General features: G+C 37.2%; 2 protein-coding genes across 5 annotated transcripts in view; one reads left to right on the forward strand and one right to left on the reverse strand.

Moving 5' to 3' along the window:
- NDUFAF2 (NADH:ubiquinone oxidoreductase complex assembly factor 2) overlaps positions 1-16,794 on the reverse strand; it is a 211,162-nt gene extending 194,368 nt beyond the window's left edge. For 2 of the 3 annotated variants that reach the window (XM_023210487.2, XM_026455939.2), the window contains exon 1: positions 16,562-16,794. In XM_023210487.2, the coding sequence (XP_023066255.1) occupies positions 16,562-16,688 (127 nt within the window). In that variant the 5' untranslated portion in view covers positions 16,689-16,794. Of the gene's footprint in view, positions 1-14,138; positions 14,184-16,561 lie in introns of all 3 variants that reach the window. The other variant, XM_023210486.1, reaches the window with a different exon arrangement.
- A 71-nt stretch (positions 16,795-16,865) lies between these two features.
- The window catches only part of ERCC8 (ERCC excision repair 8, CSA ubiquitin ligase complex subunit), an 80,603-nt gene continuing 73,907 nt past the window's right edge, over positions 16,866-23,561 (forward strand). Inside the window, exon 1 of one of the 2 annotated variants that reach the window (XM_023210488.1) lies at positions 16,866-17,013. In XM_023210488.1, coding sequence (XP_023066256.1) covers positions 16,937-17,013 — 77 coding nt within the window. In that variant the 5' untranslated portion in view covers positions 16,866-16,936. The remainder of the gene's footprint in view (positions 17,014-23,561) is intronic. The other variant, XM_023210489.1, reaches the window with a different exon arrangement.

Below are 23,561 nucleotides of genomic sequence, written 5' to 3' on the forward strand. Positions count from 1 at the left end.
AAATAGGAACACTTTTACACTGTTGGTGGGATTGTAAACTAGTTCAACCATTATGGAAAACAGTATGGCGATTCCTCAAGGATCTAGAACTAGATGTACCATATGACCCAGCCATCCCACTACTGGGTATATACCCAAAGGATTATACATTATGCTACTACAAAGACACATGCACACGTATGTTTATTGCGGCACTATTCACAATAGCAAAGACTTGGAATCAACCCAAATGTCCATCAGTGACAGACTGGATTAAGAAAATGTGGCACATATACACCATGGAATACTATGCAGCCATAAAAAAGGATGAGTTTGCGTCCTTTGTAGGGACATGGATGCAGCTGGAAACCATCATTCTTAGCAAACTATCACAAGAACAGAAAACCAAACACCGCATGTTCTCACTCATAGGTGGGAACTGAACAATGAGCTCACTTGGACTCGGGAAGGGGAACATCACACACTGGGGCCTATCATGGGGAGGGGGGAGGGGAGAGGGATTGCATTGGGGAGTTATACCTGATATAAATGATGAATTGATGGGTGCTGACGAGTTGATGGGTGCAGCACACCAACATGGCACATGTATACATATGTAACAAACCTGCACGTTATGCACATGTACCCTAGAACTTAAAATATAATTAAAAAAAAAAAAAAGAAAAGAAAAGGTGGCCAAGGTAGTTAGACCAATAAGAATTGGAACATGAAAGGTATTCAAAGGATAGTGAATACAGTATTAATCATTGATTAATAAAAATCTTTAGAAAATTTGATGATGCTTTCAACTTTTGCAAAAAAATGACACTTTTGTTAATTTCATGGAGACAAGTGTGAAATGAAGAATGTCATATTGTGCTATCATAGTTTTGTCGGAAAACCTATGTTAAAAAAAATCAGTACTTGTTCACCACAAAAAAACACACGATAACTATGTGAGGTGAAGGATATGCTGCCCAAGCTTGATTGTGGTAATCACGAAGTGTATATATATCAATATATACATATATTTATCATGTTCAAGCATACTCAACAATATAAATATACACAATTTGTATGTATAAATTAAATGTCAATAAAGCTGGAGGAAAAAAATAGTACTTAATTTACTCTTTTTTAAGTTTTTTTTAGAGAAAGAGTCTTACTCTGTCACTCAGGCTGGAGTGCAGTGATGCTACCATAGTTAGCTGTAACCTCAAACTCCTGAGCTCAAGTGATCCTGCTACTTCAGCTTCCTGAGTAACTAGGACCACAGACATTGATTCATTCTTAATTCTAATAATTAGCTAAGGTTGCAGTTACGTAGTAAATTTTTTTTTTTTATTTTTGAGACAGAGTCTCCTTCTGTCACCCAGGCTAGAGTGCTGTGGCGCAATCTCAGCTCACTGCAATCTCTGCCTCCTGGGTTCAAGCAATTCTCCTGCCTCATCCTCCTGGATAGCTGGGATTACAGGCATGTGCCACCATGCCTGGCTAATTCTTTTATTTTTTTAATTTTTGAGACGGAGTCTCACTCTGTCACCCAGGCTGGAGTGCAGTGGCACAATCTCAGCTCACTGCAAGCTCTGCCTCCCAGGTTCACACCCTTCTCCTGCCTCAGCCTCCCGAGTAGCTGGGACTACAGGCACCCACCACCACGTCCAGCTAATTTTTGTAGTTTTAGTAGAGACGGGGTTTCACCGTGTTAGCCAGGATGGTCTCGATCTCCTGACCTCGTGATCCGCCCACCTCAGCCTCTCAAAGTGCTGGGATTACAGGCGTGAGTCACCTCACTGGGCCTAATTTTTGTATTTTTAATAGAGACAGGGTTTCACCATGTTGGCCTGGCTGATCTTGAACTCTTGACCTCAGGTGATGCACCCCTTCTTGGCCTCCCAAAGTGCTAGGATTACAGGCGTGAACCATCATGCCTGGCCAAGTTATATAGTAAATTTTGCTGAAGACTTTAGGTTTCATTTCTCAACATAAAGAGCAAATTGAACTTCACTTCACCCTCTCTCTCATTCACCACCACCACCATCACCACCATCATCATCCATCACCACTACCATCAACAATAATAATTTATTTTACAAGACTTCATCCTTGAACAGCTCGCTTTAGGTGGTCCCTTCTGAGTACCTTCTGTCCTCTTTGAGGATGATGTATGTTTAATCAGAGTTATATTTTTAATAAATAAAACTGAAAATAATCTTCTGTCATTTATTCAGCTGAGGGGGAAAAAAGTGTAAACAATCTCTAGCAAAGGATGCAGTTTGTCAGTTGGACCACAAGATGGAGGCACCAGTCACCTAAAAGGAAATAAAAATAAAAGCAAAAAACAGCCTTTTAAGTGTAAAAATAACAAACCTAATTTTTAAAAAAATCAGGTACATTTCCAATTCATTTTATAAGAATGGAAATTTATTCAAACAATCATATAGTGAAGTCTGACATATAGTTCTGAAGATACTATCTCTACCAAACTCGATTCAATTGAAAAATCTCAAAAGCAACCTTGTCAACTCCTCACTTTTATAACTTTTGCAGAGCAACTCACACAGAGTCTTCAAATAGCAACAGAAAGGAACTGCTGGACTGAACAGTACTTTGAAAAGTGAGGAAATATGAAAAGTAATAGCTTCATGTGATTTACACTGATGCAGATAAACTGGGTTTTACATAAAAAGAATGCAAATTGAGTTTCATAGCTATCTGATATTAACCAATCAACACTAGACACATTATTTTCCCTCATTTATTATATTCTTCAACAAATACAGTGAATCATAACAAATGCTAGGAATAGTGCCTATACACAGTATTTAAGAAATACTAATTCTCATTATTGTTATAATTGACACTACTATTCTTAATATAAAGGAATTATAAAACCCTCAAAACAAAAGGAGACGAGTAACTCTTTTTCTCTTACATGAAATATTTTCAACCTCACTTAGAAACATAACCTAGCTTAGTCACTCATCCATTATTAGTTCCATTTCTGTTAAAACACTTCATATTTCTATGGCAGGGAAAACTAGAATTCAAGATTAAGGTTGCTTAACTCGGTAAGCATAAAGCATAAAGAACTGACAGGTACAACTGTGAACACATTTCATCTTCCTGTTTTTCTCTGTTTGAAAGTGTGACACAGATATGGTACTATTTGTGTAAGTTAGGGAAAAGGGGTTTTTTTCCCCTTCAACAAAATACAGTTAAGTGTTTAAGTGCATGAATACATATACACACAAACTAAGGGAATTCAGTAAGTATTTGAAATAGTCTCAGAAGAAAACATAAGTAAGACATGAAATTTCACAATGAAGATCAGAAAATGAAAAATCCAACCTTCAAACAACCCTGAGACAACAACCTGTATAAAAACTTTTAAATTATTATTTTATATTCAACAGAGTATTTTAAAGTAAGTTCAACTTTTCATAGATATCACTAAACTGAAGGCATGTTTTTGCTAAAATCAAAACATTTTAGGATATTCTATCAATCTGATGAAGCCCATGGTGATGATAACATCATGTGACTTCTGGATCTCTGATAACTAAAGAAAGAATGTTACTTACTATTGAAAAAATTAAATGTTTGATTTTTAAATTTTTTTATCAATTCTTCAAAATATAATTGTCATCCTGATGAGGATGATCTATATTATCATTTAAAAATCTTTATCTTAAAAGTTAGTTTATAAAACAGTAGTGCAGGGCTTATTTGGAAGAAAAAAATACATCTAATTATTTCAGAGAAATGATTATGCCTTCAAATCAATTCAAGAAAAATTAAACAGTGAATCTATAATTTTTAAAATTATTCACTGCCATCTACTGGAAAAATCTGAAATGTCTTCATAATTTCCCAAACGTTAAAGAGAAAATATCACATTGAAAAGAGCAATATATATGATGATCTTCCAATAGCTACTAAAATCAGAGACTTTACTTGTAATTCTGACCATTTCATTTCTTTTGATCCTTAATAACTACTTAATTGCATACTAATTCATTATAATTTTTAGCATATTTTAAATCCTAAATACAAATATGTTGAGGTGAGATAATTTAAAACAATGCAGGACTACAATTACATATAACAGTGGATAACATAGGTTTTGATATACTTATCCTAAAAGGAAAAAATAAAGACTGGTGTCTTAAGTTTGAGGCTGGCAATGAAACTATATTTAGAAGGACACTGACTAAACCAAGTCCAAACCTGAACCACATTAGAGGCATTATGACACTATGAAAAGATACTCTTATTTCTAATGACAATATTTCAGTCCCTAAAGAATAATTTGGACAATTTATCATAATAAAAAGAAAAGTATTATCTTAAGCATCTGTCTTAAGATTTTGTAAAACTAGTTAATTGAAAAACCATTTTCTGTGGTTTTCTTATATTTTGTTTTGTTTTTGTTTTTATGCCTCTGGGTCCATAAACATCTCAATTCATTGAATAGCTGCTTTTTCAGCATCTACTTTATATCCAGGCACACGCATATAAAGTACATTTAAATATTCAGAAACATAACAATCACTTCATATTTAAAATGAGGATAATAATCCCTGGTTACATGGTTGGTATAAAAATGTGAAATAATCAGTTAGCACCCAATAAATAATAGCCATCATTACTTTAAGTATTATTAAAAAGATTGGAAGGTTATAAGAAGCTGAGAACAAAATGAATGAAAAAATTGTTTTGAATTTGTTACAAATTAAATATTAAAACTTCAGATTAAAATAGCCCACGATTCATGTTTACTTCCTTTATCTCCCAAAACCCAACTGAATTAAAGAATATATGAGAGGAGATACAGCTATGCTAGAAAACAAAGGTACCATTAAAAGGTCAAAAACTAAGGCCAAAAGGTCTGAAATACATAAAACAGATGTTCTGCTTAGATCAGTAGTCAATAACTATCTGTCACATGAGAAAATTAACAAATTACATAGGATGAGATGAAAAGCAAACTTAGTAGTGCTGACTGGCCTATGAAGCAGCACAACTGAACAGGCCTGCCTAGAAAGAATCAATATAGTTTTCCAAAAATAGGTCCTGAGAAAACCCCAAAATTGGAGGAGCAAGGCTAAGAACAAGTGGCAAACGTTAACAGTCAAGCCCAAAAAATTCAAAAATGCCACCAGTGCTACTACAGGGAGTCTTGATTATCACTAATGCAGGTTATACACAAAATACAGGTTTTTTTTAAAAAAAGAAAAAACCACAAAAAGAAAACAACAAAAGAACAAACCCAAACAATAACACGTGGTGAGTGTCCCAATGAGCCCATTCCCTATTTCTCATAGGCAACTAAAACTTTCACCTAATACTGACAGTCTTAAGCTTCCCACTAGCAGGGGCTGAAAGTGAAGGAACCCTTTATTGAGTACAGTTCTACTAAAGTAATTCTACCAGAGCACTATGAGGAGCTACTGGCCTGTAATATTCACTGGGGTCTGTCTGGGTACGGACAGCCAATTTCAAGTAAATTAAGGGCTATGCTGCAAAAGACATCTAAGAAGAGTAATCAGGAATCAGAAAAACAGTTTTTAAAAAGATAAAGGGAGACTCCATAGAGACTTAAATTGTAAAAAAAGAAAAAAAAAAGTAAACAGATCAGCTAATAGACAGAACATTATAACATTATAGGACAACTAAGAATATGTGAATGGCTGGATATCTGATGATATTAAGGGATTTTTTTATTTCTAAATATGATGATGATGTTATTGTTACATTTAAAAACAGGAGTGCTTGTGTTTAAAAGATACATACTTATAGGTAAATTGTCAAGATGCTTGTTACCTGCTTCAAAATAATATGGGAAAATAACTGGGGGTTAGGAAGAAAATTATATTTAACCATAAGTATAACTGTAAAAAGTAAGTTTTAGGTATGTGGAGGTTTGCTTTCTCATTCTCTCTACTTCTTATGTTTGAAATATTTTAATTCAATCATTAAAAATAAATAAAACAGTGATTCTCAAGTTAAACCAAAAGGTAAAATCCAACTAATATTCTTAAAAAGGAAGCACAAAAGGTATAAAACACCCTTCAGTCATAAGCAAAATTCTATTTCTGATTAGCAAACCTCAATTTTAAATTATCAACTTTAAAGTTTAGTTAATACCTCTTTTGATCTGGTTTCTCAAAAGTGTTTAAGAACTTCATATTCAAAAGCCAGCATTTTCTTTTTAACTAAAAAACATAATATATAAAATTCAGGAGATGATATTATAATGTTTGACACACTGATAATCCAAATATATGTGTGTCTAAATATACCCACATAGAAATCTATGAAGTATAGAAAATAAAGTTTGGCAGTAAATGTTTCCATAAAAACCTCAGCATAAATTTTTCTTGGCTCACAACTTTTATAAATGTATAAGTAACACTTAAAAAATTGAGATAACTTATGCAAATCAATGTGATGTACCACGTTAACAAAATGAAGCACAAAAACTGTATGACCATCTCAATAGATGCAGGAAAAGCATTCAACAAAATTTAATCCTTTTCATGATAAAAATTAGTGTCAGGTATAGAAGGGATGCACCTCAACATAATGAAGGCCATATATGACAAATCCATAGTTAACGTTATATTCAAGAGTGAAAAACTGAAAGCTGTTCCTCTAAGGTTAGGAATGAGACAAGGATGCCTACTCTCACCACTCCTACTCAAAAACAGAAGTCCTAGCAAGAGCAAGTAGGCAAAAACAACAAATAAATGGCATCCAAATTAGAGAGGAAGAAGCCACAGATGACGACCTTACATATAGAAAGCCCCAAAGATTCCACATGCAAAAATAGCTGTTCGGACTAACGAATGAATTCTGCAAAGTTGCAGGATACAAAGTCAATATAGAGGCCAGGCATGGTGGCTCATGCCTATAATCCCAACACTTCGGGAGGCCGAGGCAGGTGGATCACTTGAGCCCAGGAGTTCAAAACCAGCCTGGGCAACATGGTGAAACCGCATCTCTATAAAAAATACAAAAATTAGCTGGGCATGGTGGCACATGTCTGTAGTCCCAGTACTTAGGAGGATCACTTAGGCAAGGGGGGCAGAGGTTGCAGTGAGCTGAGATCGCATCAGTGTCCTCTAGCCTGGGTGACAGAGACCCTGTCTCAAAAAAAAACGAAGTCAACATACAAAAATCTATTGCATGTCTGGGTACTATCAACAAATTATCTGAAAAGGAAATTAAGAAAACAACCTACTTACAATAACATCAATAAAGTAAAATAGGAATACACTAAGGAAGTGAAAGACCTATACACTGAAAACTATAAAACACTGATGAAAGAAATGCTTTAAAGCAGACATGAATAAATGCAATGACATCTGATACATTCATGGACTGGAAGAATTAATATCGTTAAAGTGTTCATACTACCCAAAGCAATCTACAGATTCAACACAATCTCTACCAAAACTCCAATTATTTTTTTTCCAGAAATAGAAACAACAATCCTAAAATTCATATGAAATTACAGAAAGACACGGAGTAGCCAAAATAATTTTAAGCAGGAACAGTAAATCTAGAGGCATCACACTGTCTGATTTCAAAATACATTTAAAAGCTACAGTAATCAAAACAGTATGGTACTAGTATAAAACCAGACATGTAAACTATTGGAACAGAAGACAGAACCTAGTAATAAAGCCACACATGAGGGGAAGTGAGTTTTGACAATTATGCCAAGAACACACAGCGGAGAAAAGATAATCTCTTCAAATAAACGGTATTGGGAAAACTAGATATCCACATGCAGAAGAACGAAATTGGACCCTTATCTCACACTGCATATAAAAATCAACTCAATATGAATTAAAGACTTCAATGTAAGTCCTTAAACTACAAAACTCTTAGAAGAAAACAGGATAAAAGCTTCTCGACATTGGCTTTGGCAATGATTTCTTGGATATGACACCAAAGCCCAAAAGCACAAAAAGCATAAAACAACAAAAGCAAAAATAAGTCCGATTACATCAAACCAAAATACTTGAGCAAAGCAAAGGATACAAAGGCAACCTATGGAATAGGACAAATATTTACAAACCATATCTCATAAAGGATTAAAAACCAAAATATATAAGTGACTTCTATGACTTAATAGTAAAAAATAAGAACCAAACACATTGATTTTAAAATGGGCAAAAGAACTAACAGGCATTTCTCCAAAGAAAACATACAAATAGCCAACAGGTATATGAAAAGGTTCTCAATATCACTAGCCATCAGGGAAATCAAGTTAAGATCACAATAAGCTATCACCTTATACTTGTTAGGATGGCTACTATTTAAAAAAAAAAAAAAAAGACAGCAGAGCACGGTGGCTCACGCCTATAATCCTAGCACTTTGGGAGGCTGAGGCGGGCAGATCACTTGAGATAATGAGTTCCTTGATATTTAACAGGAAGAATTTCTAAGAGACAAAATTAACAGATGAGAGGAAAAAGTTGTATTTTCAGATACCTAAAATTTTCTAAAATCTAGTACATAGTATATATGTTAGCTAGTCTCAGATTTCAAAGAACAGTTACGCTCAAGTTATCTCAGATAACCAGGGAATACTATAAAGATACAGGAAGAAAGATGACAAATTCAACAGCTGCAAAATAGAGAGAACTGGAACATGATTTAGGACACAGCAATACCTACTGTGGTCTAATAGGAACCTTTTGACATGCTTGCCTCCCTAACTTCTTAGAAATGGACATCTATTGATCCCTAATTATTCTCACATTTTCTTCTCTCTATGTATTATATCTATGAGTTAAAATTTCAACAGAAAAAAATTTGACCATGTTTGGTCTGTTACCAACCAATACAGAATGCCTATTTGGGGCAGAATTCTCACACCCAGTCACATCATAGGTCTTTGGCTATCTTACAGCTAATCACTTGGGACCAGAGACATGGACATGGGTATCATGGTGACCTGTAAAGCTGGAACTAGTCCAAGTTACCAGCTACCTTCTCTAAAATACACAGCCAATCCTCAAAAAGCACCACAGACAATCTTCCAGTAAAAAAATTCCAACTTATATCACTAGAAATAATGATCTAGAACATTTACATCTGTGTCTACGTATTCCTCATTTTCACGGAAAGGATAAATTCCTTTGTTGGTTGTCAATATGGCACATACAAAGTATGTGTGAGTATCTGAAATAATTTTATACCTACTAAATTTGAAAAAAACTTTTATTATTAAAGCTAAGACACTTTTATTCAATGTAATCATACATTTTAAAATATATATTCATAAATACAGTAAACCATAGCATTAGGTTACATTAAAAACATTTACCAAAGCCCACATTATGCATATACTGTTCCTCAATTCACAGGCTACTCCTTTTAAGCTCACATAGAATTTACTGCTTGCTTTTCTCTAGACATTTACTCACTATGTCTGCAGTAGAAACTATACCCAACAAATACATCAACCAAATGAGGACAGAATAAAAATCTTTTCAGACATTCAAAGACTCAAAAACTTCATCCACCTTGAACCTCTTCTCAGGAGGCTACTGAAGCATATATGCTACAAAATTGTGGTGAAAGGCCCAGAATCCAGGGAATAGGATATCCAGTAGAGGGAAGACGAAAGGGAATTATGGTCTCTGTGTAATGAATTCTTTCAGGTACTGTATGTCTGAAAAATCTTCATTTGCCTTTGTTTTAACAAGATACTTTTGTTCTGTACAAAATTATAGGTTGGCAGATTTTCTCTTTCGGTACTTTAAAGATATTGTTCCACTGTCTTCCAGCTTATATTATTACTTTTAAAAAACCTGATCTCATTTTCATCTTTCTTCCTCTGTAAGCAATGTGTCTTTTTCACTAGCTCTATAAAGATTTTCTCTTTATCAATGGCTTTCAGCAATTTGATTATAATATGCCTTGGTGTGGTTTTCTATACTTTTTTTTTTTTTTTTTTTTGGAATCTGTGGATGATTTAGGGCCTGTAGGTTTATAGTTTTCATCAAATTTGGAATATTTTTGGCCATTATTTCTTCAAATATTTTTGGTCTCCAAAATGACCTTTACCCTTCACGGTATCCAATTACATATATTAGGCCACTAGAGGGTATCCCACAGCTTGCTAATTGCTCTTTTTTTTTCTGGTCTTTTTTCTCTCTGTGTTTTATTTTGGGCAATTTGTATTATTATCTTTCAATTATAAATGTGTAAGGACCTAACAATAGGTATTGAAAATACATGAAGTAAAAACTGATAGAACTGGAAAGAGTAAAAGATAAATGTGCACTTATATTCAGAGACGGTAACATACTTTTTTCAATAATTGATACAATAAGTATAAAGAAAAATCAGTATGAATATAGACAGCTTGAACAACTCTATCAAGCAGCTTGGGCTAACTGACATTTACAGAACATTCAACCCAAAATAGCAAAATAGATAATACATTTTTCTCAAGCATAAATAGAACATTTACCAAATCACACCATACTCTAGGCCATATAACAATTTACAGTAAATTTAAAATAACTGAAATCATATAAAATATGTCCTCTGAATATAGTGGAATTAAACTAGAAGTCAATGAAAATCTCCATCTAGAAAATCTCCAAATATTTGTAAATTAAAGAACATACTTCTAAATAAATACATGGGTCATACAGGAAAAAATAAATAAGAAAATATATTAGTTGCATGAAAATTTTAAGATAAAAATTTGTGAAAGGTGGCCAAAACAGTGCCTACAAGAAATTTTAACATTAAAAATGTACATTAAAAAATAAACAGCTCAAATTATGATCTCAGTGGCCACTTTAAGAAACTATAAGAACATATAAAACCAATTGAAAGCAGAAGAAAATGATGATGATATAAGAGAAAGCGCTAAGTCTGAAACCAATGAAAAAAAACTTACAGAGAAAAATCAGTGAAACTCAAAGCTAATTCTCTTAAATGATCAATAAAATTAACAAACCACTCATCAGATAGGCCAAGAAAACAAGAATAGCCACAAATTATCAATTTAGGAAAGAAAGAGAGGATATCAGTACAAATCGTACAAACATTAAAAAGATAATGAAGATATATTACAACTTTATGACCGTAAATTCAATGTGTTAGATAAAAAGGGCAAACTACTCAAAAGATAAAATCTACCAAAACTCACCTAAGACAAAATAGATAGCCTGAGTAGTCTTATACCTGTTAAAGATATTAAATTTGCAGGTTAAAAATGTATTTCTTTGAATTTTTAATTCCAGCCTTTCAACAAGGAAAACTCCGAGACCAGATGGCTTCACAGGCAATTTATATTTAACATGTAAGAAATAAACAATACAAATTCTTCACAAACTCTTCCAGAAAATCCAAAAGAAGGAAACAAAATTCAACTTACTTTATAAGGCCAGCATTAACCTAAAAACAAACTTAGAAAACACATTAAGAGGAAGAAATTAAGATCCTGAAGAAAAACAAAATTCTTCAATAAAATGTGAGCACATCAATCCAACAATACATAAAAAGGATAATGTATCATGACCAAGTGGAGCTTACATGACAAATGCAATATTCAAGACATTCAACAATCAATGCCAAATGAGTTTAAAACTTAACGTCCACTCAAAAATTAATTGCACAAGAATATTTATAGCAGCTTTATTCATAATCACCAAAACTTGGAAGCAACCAAGATGTCCTTCAATATGCAAATGGATAAACAGTGGTTCTAACCATACAACAGAATATTATTTAGCAATAAAAAGAAAGGAGATGGCACGGATGAAAGGATTATGGGCACGGTGGTTCACGCCTATAATCCCAGCACTTTGGGAGGCTGAGGCAGCCAGATCACCTGAGATCAGGAGTTCAAAACCATCCTGGCCAACATGGTGAAACCCCATCTCTACTAAAATTGTAAAAATTAGCTGGGCATGATGGTGGGCACCTGTAATCCTAGCTACTCGAGAGGCTGAGGCAGGAGAATCACTTGAACCTGAGAGGCAGAGGTTGCAGTGAGCCAATATTGCACCACTGCACTCCAGCCTGGGCGACAGAGTGTGAGACTCTGTTAAATAAATAAATAAATAAATAAATAAATAGGAGCTATTATGCCACAAAAAAACATGGAGGAAACTTAAGTGCATATTACTAAGTGAAAAAAGCCAATCTGAAAAGACCACATACTGTATGATAGCAACTATATAATATTCTGGAAAAGGCAAAACTAGAGACAGTAAAAAGATCAGTGGTCGCTTAGGGGTTTGCTAGCAGGAAGGGAGGAAGTGAGGGTACACTAATGCAAGATATTAACAATGGGAGAAACTGCATTGGGGGAGAAGGAGTATCTGAGTAGTTTCCACTCAATTTTTCTGTAAACCTAAAATTGCTCTAAAAAATAAAGTCTGTTATTTTTTAAGAGTCCATCAGTATAATTCACCACATGATCATTCCAACAGAACCAAAAAAAAAAAACAACAGCAAGCAAGCATATGACAAAATTCAGCATCAATTCATAAAAGAAAGTGCTCAGCAAACGAGGTACTGGGAGCTTTGTTAATTTAATAAAAGGTATCTTAAGAATTATAGCTAACACCATACTTAACAATGAAAGACTAGTGGCCAGCGCGGTGGCTCATGCCTGTAATCCCAGCACTTTGGGAGGCCAAGGTGTGCAGATCATCTGAGGTCAGGAGTTCGAGACCAGCCTGTCCAACATGGTGAACCCCCATTTCAACTAAAAATAAAAAATTAGCCAGGCATAGCGGCACATGCCTGTAATCCCAGCTACTCGGGAGGCTGAGGTAGGGGAATCGCTGGAACCCAGGAGGCGGAGGTTGCAGTGAGCCGAGATCACGCCATTGCACTCCAGCCTGGACAACAGAGTGAGATTCCATCTTGGGGAAAAAAAAAATGAAAGACTAAATGTTTTTCTTCTAAGATATGGAACAAGAAAAAAATATCCATGCTCACCACTCTTATTCAACATTATACTGGAGGCTCACCCAGGGCAGCCAGGCAAGAGAAGGAAAGAGAATGCAAATAAGTTAGAAAGGAAAACCCAAAACTGTCTCTATCCACAGTTGATATAATTAACTACAGAGAATGTCCAAGGATCTGCAAAAAGCTTCATTCAAAAACTAGTAGGTGAGTAAAATAGGTTGCAAGATACATGCTCAACATGGAAAAATCTATTGTACTTCAATATATTAGTAATAAAGAATTAGAAATTAAGTTTTTTAAAGCATCATTTATAATAACAATACTTTATAATAAATGTAACAAAACATAGCACGACCTCTATGTTGAAAACTACAAATCAGTGATAAATTTTTTTAAATGATCAAGTAAAAGATCTCTATGAATTAAGTCAAACTGACTTTGACATTAAATCCCATTCTCTTACGTGCTACATTATCCGATTTGTCTCTCTTGAGTAGCAAAAACACTTTGTGAGGCTAGGTAGGTACTGTTATTTCTATTTTACAGAGTAAGCTGGAGCTGCTATGGTCTAGCACTCACACTCTTAGGTATGTATGTACTCATGGAAAATGAAAACTTATGTTCACACAAAACCTATACGTGAATGTTTCTTGCAGCTGTATTCATAATCACCAAAAACTGCAAGTAACTAAACTCAAATGCCCTTCAATGAGTACAATGAACAAACTGTGGTATATCCATTAACATGGAATACTAATAAGCAGTAAAAAGGAGCAAATTACTGATACACGTAATGAATCTCAAAGGCATTATACTGAATAGAAGAAGCCAGGTTCAAAAGATTACGTATGGTATAAGTATACATGTGGAACAGTCTCAAATGGAAAAATGTATAATGGCAGAGAACAAATCAGTGGTTGCTGAGGTTAGGGATGAGGAGAGATTGTGACTACAAAAAGTTAGCATGAGGGAGTTATTCAGGGTGACAGAACTGCTCTGTATCCTGGTTTTGGTGGTGGTTACATGAATCACGTGTTCAAATTTATAGAACTGTACACCAATTTCAAAAGTTAATTTTACTCTATTTTAATTTAAAAATAGAATCTAAAAAAAAAACTAATAGCAAACAGAAAACTAAAGAAAAAAAATGAGATACCACAACCACATACTAGAAGAACTAAAATTAAAAAAACTGACCATACCAAGTGTTGATAAGGATGTAGGACAACTGGAAATCTCACACACTCCTGGTGGGAAGGTAAAACGGTACCACCACTTAGATAGTTTGTTAATAAGTTAAACATACACCTAACAAGTTGACTCAGCCATTCCATTTCTAAATATTACATCAAAAGAAATAAAAGCATATGTCCATACAAAGACTTACACATGAATGTTCATAATTTATTTCTAATAACCCATAACTAGAAACAACCCAAATATCTATGAACAGGTGAATGGATAAACAAACTATGGTATATAGATACAATGGAATATTACTCAGCAATAAAAAGAAATAAACTACTGATAAACACAAAACCATGGATGAATCTCAAAATAATTATGCTGAGTGAAGAAACTAAAAAAAAAAAAAGAAAAAAGAAAAGCAGAATATGTGCTGTAGGCTTCCATTTAAATAAAATTCTAGCCAGGCGCGGTGTCTCACACCTGTAATCCCAGCACTTTGGGAGACCGAGGCAGGCGGATCACAAAGTCAGGAGTTCAAGAACAGCTTGACCAGCATGGTGAAACCCCGTCTCTACTAAAGATACAAAAAGTTAGCTGGGCAGGGTGGTGCGCATCTGTAATCTCAGCTACTCGGGAGGCTGAGGCAGGAGAATCACTTGAACCTGGGAGGCAGAGGTTGCAGTAAGCCAAGATCGCGCCACTGCACTCCAGCCTGGGTGACAGGGTGAGACTCCATCTCAAAATAAATAAATAAAAACAAATAAATAAAAATTCTAAAAAATACAAACTAATGCATTGTGTCAGAATCAGATTAGTGCCTGTCCATGGAAGCAGAAGCATAAGGCAGGACTAGAAAAGGGCACAACAAATTGTGGATAGTGGATATGCTAATCATTTTTTTTTTTTTTTTTTTTTTTTTTTTTTTTTTTTTTTTTTATTTGAGACGGAGTCTCGCTCTGTCGCCCAGACTGAAGTGCAGTGGAGCCATCTCGGCTCACTGCAAGCTCCACCTCCCGAGTAGCTGAGACTACATGCTCCAGCCAACTCACCCAGCTAATTTTTTTGTATTTTCAGTAGAGACAGGGTTTCACCGTGTTAGCCAGGATGGTCTGGATCTCCTGACCTTGTGATCCGCCTGCCTCGGCCTCCCTAAGTGCTGGGATTACAGGCGTGAGCCACCGCGCCCGGCCAATTTTCTTGACTGTGTTGACAGTTTCACAGATACTACATATGTCAACTTACCAAATCATACATTTGAAGCATTGGCCATTTTTTTGTCAATTCTACTTCAATAAAACTCTCAAAATGCAATTGCAGTTATGTAAGAAAATATACAAATAAGTGAGAATATGTAAACATAAAATATTCATGTTATTTTAGAATAGCCATGACTTAATTTGAAACTTCAATGATATTGTATCTCTATAGAAATGAATGATACAAAAACTGGTATAAATGTATTTTTTTGTTGTTTTTGGGGGTTTTTGTTTTTTTCTTTTTTTTGAGATGGAGTCTCACTCTGTCACCCAGGCTGGATGGAGTGCAGTGGTGTGAAATCGGCTCACTGCAACCTCCGCCTCCCAGGTTCAAGTGATTCTCCTGCCTCAGCCTCCCGAGTAGTGGGGATTATACCCGTATGCCACCATGCCTGCCTAATTTTTGTATTTTTAGTAGAGATGGGGTTTCACCATGTTGGCCAGGCTGGTCTGGAACTCCTGACCTCAGGTGATCCACCCACCTTGGCCTCCCAGAGTGCTGGGATTACAGGCATAAGCCACCGCACCCAGCCGTAAATGTATTTTTTAACGGGCAAAAGGTTTGAATGATACTTCACCAAAGATCTGTAGATAACAAATAAGCACATGAAAAGACTGTCAACATACTCAGGCATTAGGAAAATGAAACTTAAAATCACAATAAGATACCAGTATACACCTATCAAAATGGCTAAAATAAAAAAGAGGACACCCGAGGCGCTGAAGATACTATCTCTTCATTTACACTACTCAGCTCTGGGTCACAAGGCGGGGCACAGCGTACGAAAAACCTCTTCCCTGGCCCTTCCTAGCCCCTTTGGTGAAAGATTTGCGTGGACTTTTCCCCGCCTCCGTCGCCGATCCAGGGCTAAAACTGAGCCTCCTCTACCGGCGTGGCTAGGAGGAAAGTGGTGTGTGCCTTAACAGCGCGAGCAGCCCAGGGCACGCCGGGGAAAGCGCTGGGTCGTAGGGACCGCGGACGCACAAGTCCTGGCCACGGCGCCCAGAGCCGGGCCGGGTAGGGCTCCGATGGCAGAGTGAAGGGGTCGACAGGGGTCACCGAACTCCGGAAATTCCCTCCGGTGACACCCTAAGTGTCTCATGATGCGTTAGTTGACTAGGGGCTCTCACTTTTCCCTCCTTTACTGACCACGCAATGGCTGCCCTCGCCCCCTCCTCACCTCTCCAGTTCTTGTACGGCGGGATGTAGTAGTATTTGTTCCCGAACTGGTCCGTGCCCACGTGCTCCTTCACTTCCCTTGACAGCGATCTCGACAAGGCGCGGAACAAATCCTGAGACCAACCCATGCCGTCCACCCAGTTTCCAGCGCTGCCAGCAGCAGGATGGGCAGTAGGAGCAATGCTCCAGCACCCAACCCAGCCCACTGAGGCGGAGAGGTCAGGCCGGCCTCCATCCTCGAGCCCTTCTAGTAACGGCGCTCACCATTGGCCGGATATATCACCGCCTGACCAATGGGAGACTCTGCTGTTCCAGTTCCCCTCTCTGAGTTCTGTCATGGCGACGTCCAGTGCTCCAGCCGGTGTGAGGACACGCTATGCTGGGGTTTTTGTCCGCGCGACAAACGGGTTTGGAGGACCCTCTTCGCCTTCGGAGAGCAGAGTCAACACGGAGGTAAAGAAAACCTTACTTTTTGGCTAACAGGCCAGTTAGAATTTGGACCAATGACTGTAAACTTTGCCCCACACTTTCCCGTCTCATCGCTCTCCTGCCGCCAAACTCTTATTTACCCTCTAATGCGGTGTGGCTTGCGAAAATAGGATCCGTTTTATTTACTGATAACAACTTGCAGGCGGGGGGCGGCGCGGGGCGGGGGGGGGGGGGGGGGGGGGGGGGGGGGGTTCGCCCGCGGGCTCAGATGAAGGCACTATAAACCTAAATAAGGATACTTCGTTGTTCTGTATTCCTTCTCAAGTTACTGGTAAGAATAACTGCCCTCCAAGTACTCGTTCATTCATTCAGCCTGCATATTTAGTGAGTTCCTACAGTGTGTCAGGCAGCCTATTAAAAAGGCAGAGGACACAGGCCAGGAATTGAACAAAGTTCAGAATGACTAGAGCGGAGAATTGGAGTAGGGACCATTGACAAGAGATGAAGTAGACAGAAACTGGATGAGGAAGAGCTATGTGTACTTGGGTAGAGGTGTGAAGATGAGAATAAGGTAACAGCTGTTGCATTTTGTTTTCTGCTTGGAGAATGGGTTGCAACTGAGAACAACAGTGGTAGCCAAGTTAGGTAACTGTTGTGATTACACTTGTCCGGGAGAGAGTTGATGGAAGCCTGGGCCACAGAGTTCCCAAGTAGAATAAAGATAGTGGAGAGATTTGAAAAACGTCTAAGAAATAGAATCAGCAGTCCATGGAAATTGATTGGATACGTGAATGACGAAAAGGGAAGAATGATTAATGATTCCCAGATCTATGTCTTGTATAAGAAGTTGAATGTTGGTAATATACTCTGAGAGAGGGGTTTTCCAAAGGGAAGAAGCAAGTTTTACTTTTAATTTTGCCCACATTAATTGAGGAACCTTTGAAGATATTTACTTGGACAGTGGAGAACACAGTTGCATATGAGTTCTGCGTTCCGGAGAAATTTAAATATTAGTTTCCAACATTTTATCCGTTACGTTTTCAATGTTGTGAAATATCTCTGAGAGTTCCTTTAATGTGTTTTTTTGCCAGTGTCACTTCCTCTAACACATCATCAGCCTTTCATCACAACCACTTTTCCTCATTTATGTCTGTAAGTTCACCTTCACTGATTTCCTCAGTCTGCATATCTAGAATGTCTCAAATAGCGGCAGTGTCATTGTTCCCACAATCAGCATGTTCCCACAGGCAGCTATTTTTTTCATTTGCTCCATTTTATGTTTAATGCAAGTTTCACTTCTAGTATTATCACTCTTTTAATGCATTTTCATTCTTTTGGCCAATTTCCTCTTTTAATCAGTAAAATTCCACGTGGGTTTATCTTAGGGGCACAGAAATATTAATAACAAACCTACGTGCTTTGCAGCCTGTGTGTGAACTGAATAACAGATGCACAGTGACCAATCACCCACAACTTTGAAAGAAGTAAAATTGCAAATTGATCACTAATTTTGATTCATTTATGTAATTACAGAAATGTTATTTATGTAATTATTTGTGAACTGAAAAGCTAGTAGCAAACTTTTATGCTATTTCTCACAGTTAACAAACTGGTAACTGAAATTCATATCAGACTGAGCCAAGTGAGGATTGCTTATATGTTTAAGACAAATAAAGTATAATTTTTTTTTTTTTTTTTTTGAGACAGGGTCTTGCTCTGTCACCCCGGCTGGAATGCAGTGGTGCAATTACAGCTCACTGCAGCCTCGACTTTCCATGCTCAAATGATCCTCTCATCTCATCCTTCTAAGTAGCTGGGACCACAGGCACGTGCCCACACACCTAGCTAATTTTTAAATTTTTTTGTAGAGATGGGGTCTCCCTGTGTTTCCCATTCTGGTCTTGAATGCCTGGGCTAAGTGATCCTCCTGCCTTTGCCTCCTAAAGTGCAGGGATTTTCTGTGCGAGCTATCAGGCAGCTTAAAATTTTTTAAAAAATATTTCCATCATTAAATGATGTTTTTGCTTAATTGAACAACTGTATAGTTCCATTTTATTCATAGGAGATGTCTACTGTTCTTCCTTGTCATCACATAAGGGCAAAAGCATGAACACTGATATGCAGTGTTCACAATTTACACTCTCTAAAAAAAATTTTACAACTTTATTGAGATATAATTGACATATAATATACTGCACATTAAATGAGAATATACAATTTGATGAATTTTGACATACATTTACTCTTGAAACCATTACCATAATCAAGAGAACATCCATAACCCTAAAAATTTTTTCACAGTCCTTTATAATCCTTCTCTCCCTTCTTTCTCTGCTTTACCCTCTTCCTTCTCTAGAAACCACTAATCTGCTTTAGGTCACTATAGTTTGCATATTTAGAATTTTATATAAATGGAATCTTTTTTGTCTGGCTTCTTTCACTCAGCATAATTACATTATTTTGAAATTTCTCCGTGTTATTGCTTGTATTAATTCCTTTTTATTGCTGTGGAGTATCCCACTGTGCAGATATACCATAGTTTATCTAGTCACTTGTCGATGGACATCTGAGTTGTTTCCGGTTCAGAACTAATACATTTACAGCTGCTCTGAAAATTCACGTATGAGTCATTGTATGAACATATGCTTTTATTTCTCTTAAGTTGATACCTAACAGTGGAGCTACTAGATATATCCTTTACATTTTAAGAAACTGACAGTTTTCCAAAAGCATTTTCCAGTCCCACCACTATTAGGTGAGAAAGCTAGCTGCTCCGTGTTTATGTTTCCCCTTTCCTGCTTTCATTTGACTATTTGAACATTATTTAGTATTCTATTTTATATACTATGAGTTCAACTGTATCTTTTTGTATAATTTTTTTAGTGGTTGCTCTAGGAATTATAAAATACATACTTTGCATTGTCTATTTTGGGTCATTTCATTGTTTTACTGCTTCATTTGGCATGTAGAAACCTTATCAACCTTTCCCCTGCACCATATTTATTGTTGTCTTATATTTTATATTTAACATACATTATATACTCCATCAGACATAATTTTTTTCAACCATCAATCATATTTTAAGGAAAAGAATAGCCTATTATATTTAACCAAATAGTTATCATTTCTGTTGCTGTCTCTTTATTCCTGATGTCTGGAATTTCCTTCTTATATCTTTTTCTTCTCTCTGAAGAGCATAGTTTATCAATTTTTTTAAGAGTAGGTCTGCGGCAGGAGGTGGCCGCAGTTACAGCACGACCCTGGTCATGTGGCCGCTGGTCACTGCCACCGCCCCCTCCAGCTCTGTTCTCTTTCAGGTTGGGCCGGGCCCTGCCGCTTCTGCGAGCGCCTGGCTGACTGAGGGAGACAGAGAAAGAGGAGGAAAGATGGGAGGATTCAAGGAAGAATTGCTGGGGAGCCCTTCTGCGCCACAGTGATATCAGTATCAAGATAAAAGTGTGGAATGGGAGAAAAATTCTCAAAGCCTGAAAGAAAATCTGGAGATGGTGTTTTTCCAGCAGCTCGGTTGAGGGAAAACTTGGCTTGTCTCTGTTTCTTGATTCCTCTTCAATTTCTGTTTCTTAACCAAGACTTGTGTTTGAAGAACTGTATTGTACTGAGCCTAAGTCATTTTTAATCTATAACAGGAACATGCATTTTCACATGTCAACCGGATTTGTAGACCAATAAATTTATCCCCAAAGAGATGGGGTCTCACTCTGTTATCCAGGCTGGAATATAGTGGCGCAATCTTAGCCCATTGTAGCCTCCATCTCAAGGACTCAAGGGATCCTCCCTCCTAGGCCTCCCAAGTAGCTGGGATTACAGAGACAGGGTTGCACCATGTTACTCTGACTGGTCTTGAACTCCTGGCCCCAAGCAATCCTCCCACCTTGGCCTCCCACCGTGCTGGGATTACAGAAATAGAAAAGCATATCCTTAAATTCATGTGGAATCTGAAGGGACCTCAAATAGTCAATGCATACAGTCTTGAAACAGAAGAACAAAGCTTGAAGACTCACTTCTTCTGATTTTAAAACTTACTACAAAACTACAGTAATCAAAACAGTGTTGTACTAGCATAAGGAAGACATATAGACCAATGAAATAGAAGAGAGAGCCCAGAAATAAAACCTCATGTATATGGTCAAATGATTTTTTTCCTTTTTCTTTTATTCTTTTCTTTTTTTTTGAGATGGAGCCTCACCCTGTCTCCAGGCTGGTGTGCAGTGGCACGATCTCAGCTCACTGCAGCCTCTACCTCCCGGGTTCAAGCAATTATTCTACCTCAGCCTCCCCAGTAGCTGGGATTACAGGCACCCACCATCATGCCCGGCTAATTTTTGTATTTGTGGTAAAGACGGGGTTTCACCATGTTGGCCAGGATGTTCTCAATCTCTTAACCTCGTGATCTGCCCACCTCGGCCTCCAAAAGTGCTGGGATTACAGGTGTGAGCTACTGCACCCAGCCAGTCAAATGATTTTTAACAAGACTGCCAGGACTATTCAATGGAGAAAGGCTAGTCTTTTCAACAAATGCTGCTGGGAAAATGGAATATCCACATGTAAAAAATGAGGTTGAACCCTTAACTAACACCATATACAAAAATTAACTCAAAATGGATCAAAGACATAAATGTAAGACCCAAAACTATGAAAGTCCTAGAAGAAAATAAGGAAAAAATTTTATGACAGTGATTTATTCGGCAGTTATTTATTGGGTATGACATCAAAGGCACAAACAACAACAACAACATAGAGGACTATCTGAAAATTTTTAAACTTTGTTAATCAAAAGACACTGTCAATAGGGTGAAAAGATAACCACAGAATGGAGAAAGTATTTGTAAATTATATATCTGAAAAGGGTTATATAAAGCATATATGGAGAATTCCCACAACTCAACAACAAAACAAACAGCTTGATTTGAAAATGGGTGACTTGGAAAAACATTTCTCCAAAGAAAATATGCAAATGGCAACAGGTAGACCAAAAGATGCTCAGCATCACTGATCATTAGGAAAATCCAAATCAAAACTGTAATGAAATACCACCTTATACCCATTAGAATGGCTACTATCACATCAAACAATAATATGTTTTGGTGAGGACATGGAAAAAATTGGAACACTTGTGCACTGTTAGTGGGAAGGTAGAATGGTACAGTCACAGTGGGAAGCAGTATGGTGGCTCCTTATAAATATTGAAAATAGAATTTCCATATGATGCAGTGATGCCACTTTTGGGTGTATCCCCAAAATTGTTGAAAACAGGGTCTTAAAGAGGTAATTTGTACACCCATGTTCATACCAGCATTATTCACAATAGCTGAAATACGGAAGTGTAAACTAAAAATAAAACTTCAAGCTTCTTAATTGTCTGAATGAACCCATCCTCTCAGCCCAGAGCGTTCCACAGTTCAGGACATGATGGGGAGGGGGCGATCAGGCATTCCCCATTATACTCTCCCTTTGGAATTCAGGCACAACTGATCAGCATTAACATTAAAACAGAGATCTTACGACTTTTTGTAGCAATAAGACACCAAATTCCAGCCTGACTAAAGTAAAGCATCACATGACAGATAGCAGGCCCAGGGAGAAATTGAAGTATTTTGCCCCAAAATATATTCCTTTGACATATTTTAAAATGGCCCTGTGAAACTGTCTCTTATAGGCAGAATCTACATTCTGTAGAGAATGCCTTTCCCTTTCTAGGTCTTTTCTTTGATTCTGGAGAGAATTATCTGAGTCTTTCATCACTTTAAGTCTCAAACATTTACAATCTATTCTTTCTGAAACCTGGAGGCTTCATCTGCATAATAAGAACCATGGTCTCTACAACTCCTTATCTTAACCCAGACACTCCCTTATATGGAATTTTAGGTGTTTATTTATTTATTTATTTTTATTTTTATTTTTTGAGCACCCAGGCTGGATTGAGTGGTGCGATATCGGCTTACTGCGGCCTCTGCCTCTGGGGTTCACACGATTCTTGTACCTTAGCCGCCTGAGTAGCTGGGATTACAGGCATGCACCACTATGCCTGGCTAATGTTTTGTATTTTTAGTAGAGATGGGATTTCACCATGTTGGCCAGGCTGGTCTTGAACTTATGACCTCAAGTGTTCCACCTGCCTCAGCCTTCCAGAGTACTGGGATTACAAGTGTGATCCACCATGATCCGGCCTCACTCCAGCTTTTTGTGTTTTCAGTAGAGACAGTATTTTGCCATGTTGACCAGGCTGGTCTTGAACTCCTGGTCTCAAGTGATCTGCCTGCCTTAGCCTCCCAAGATGCTGGGATTACAGGCATGAGCCACCATGCCTGATTGGGTTTCTGGTCTTTAGGTAAACTCTTTTGACAAGTTGCCAGTTGGAAAATCTTTGAATCCACCTGTTAGCAGTGGTGAATCTATATGGGTCTGCAACAACTTGATTCTTGCCTCCTTGGAGGAAAGAATTTTGCTGAGGGGCAGTGGTTGGTTTAAGGCAGAGGGAGAAACTGAGGCAAGTTTTAGAACAGGAGTGAGAACTTGTTAAAAAGTTTTAGAGCAGGAGTGAAAGGAAGCAG

The sequence above is a fragment of the Piliocolobus tephrosceles genome, chromosome 4 (assembly GCF_002776525.5).
Source record: "Piliocolobus tephrosceles isolate RC106 chromosome 4, ASM277652v3, whole genome shotgun sequence".
In the NCBI taxonomy this organism is placed as follows: Eukaryota; Metazoa; Chordata; class Mammalia; order Primates; family Cercopithecidae; genus Piliocolobus; species Piliocolobus tephrosceles.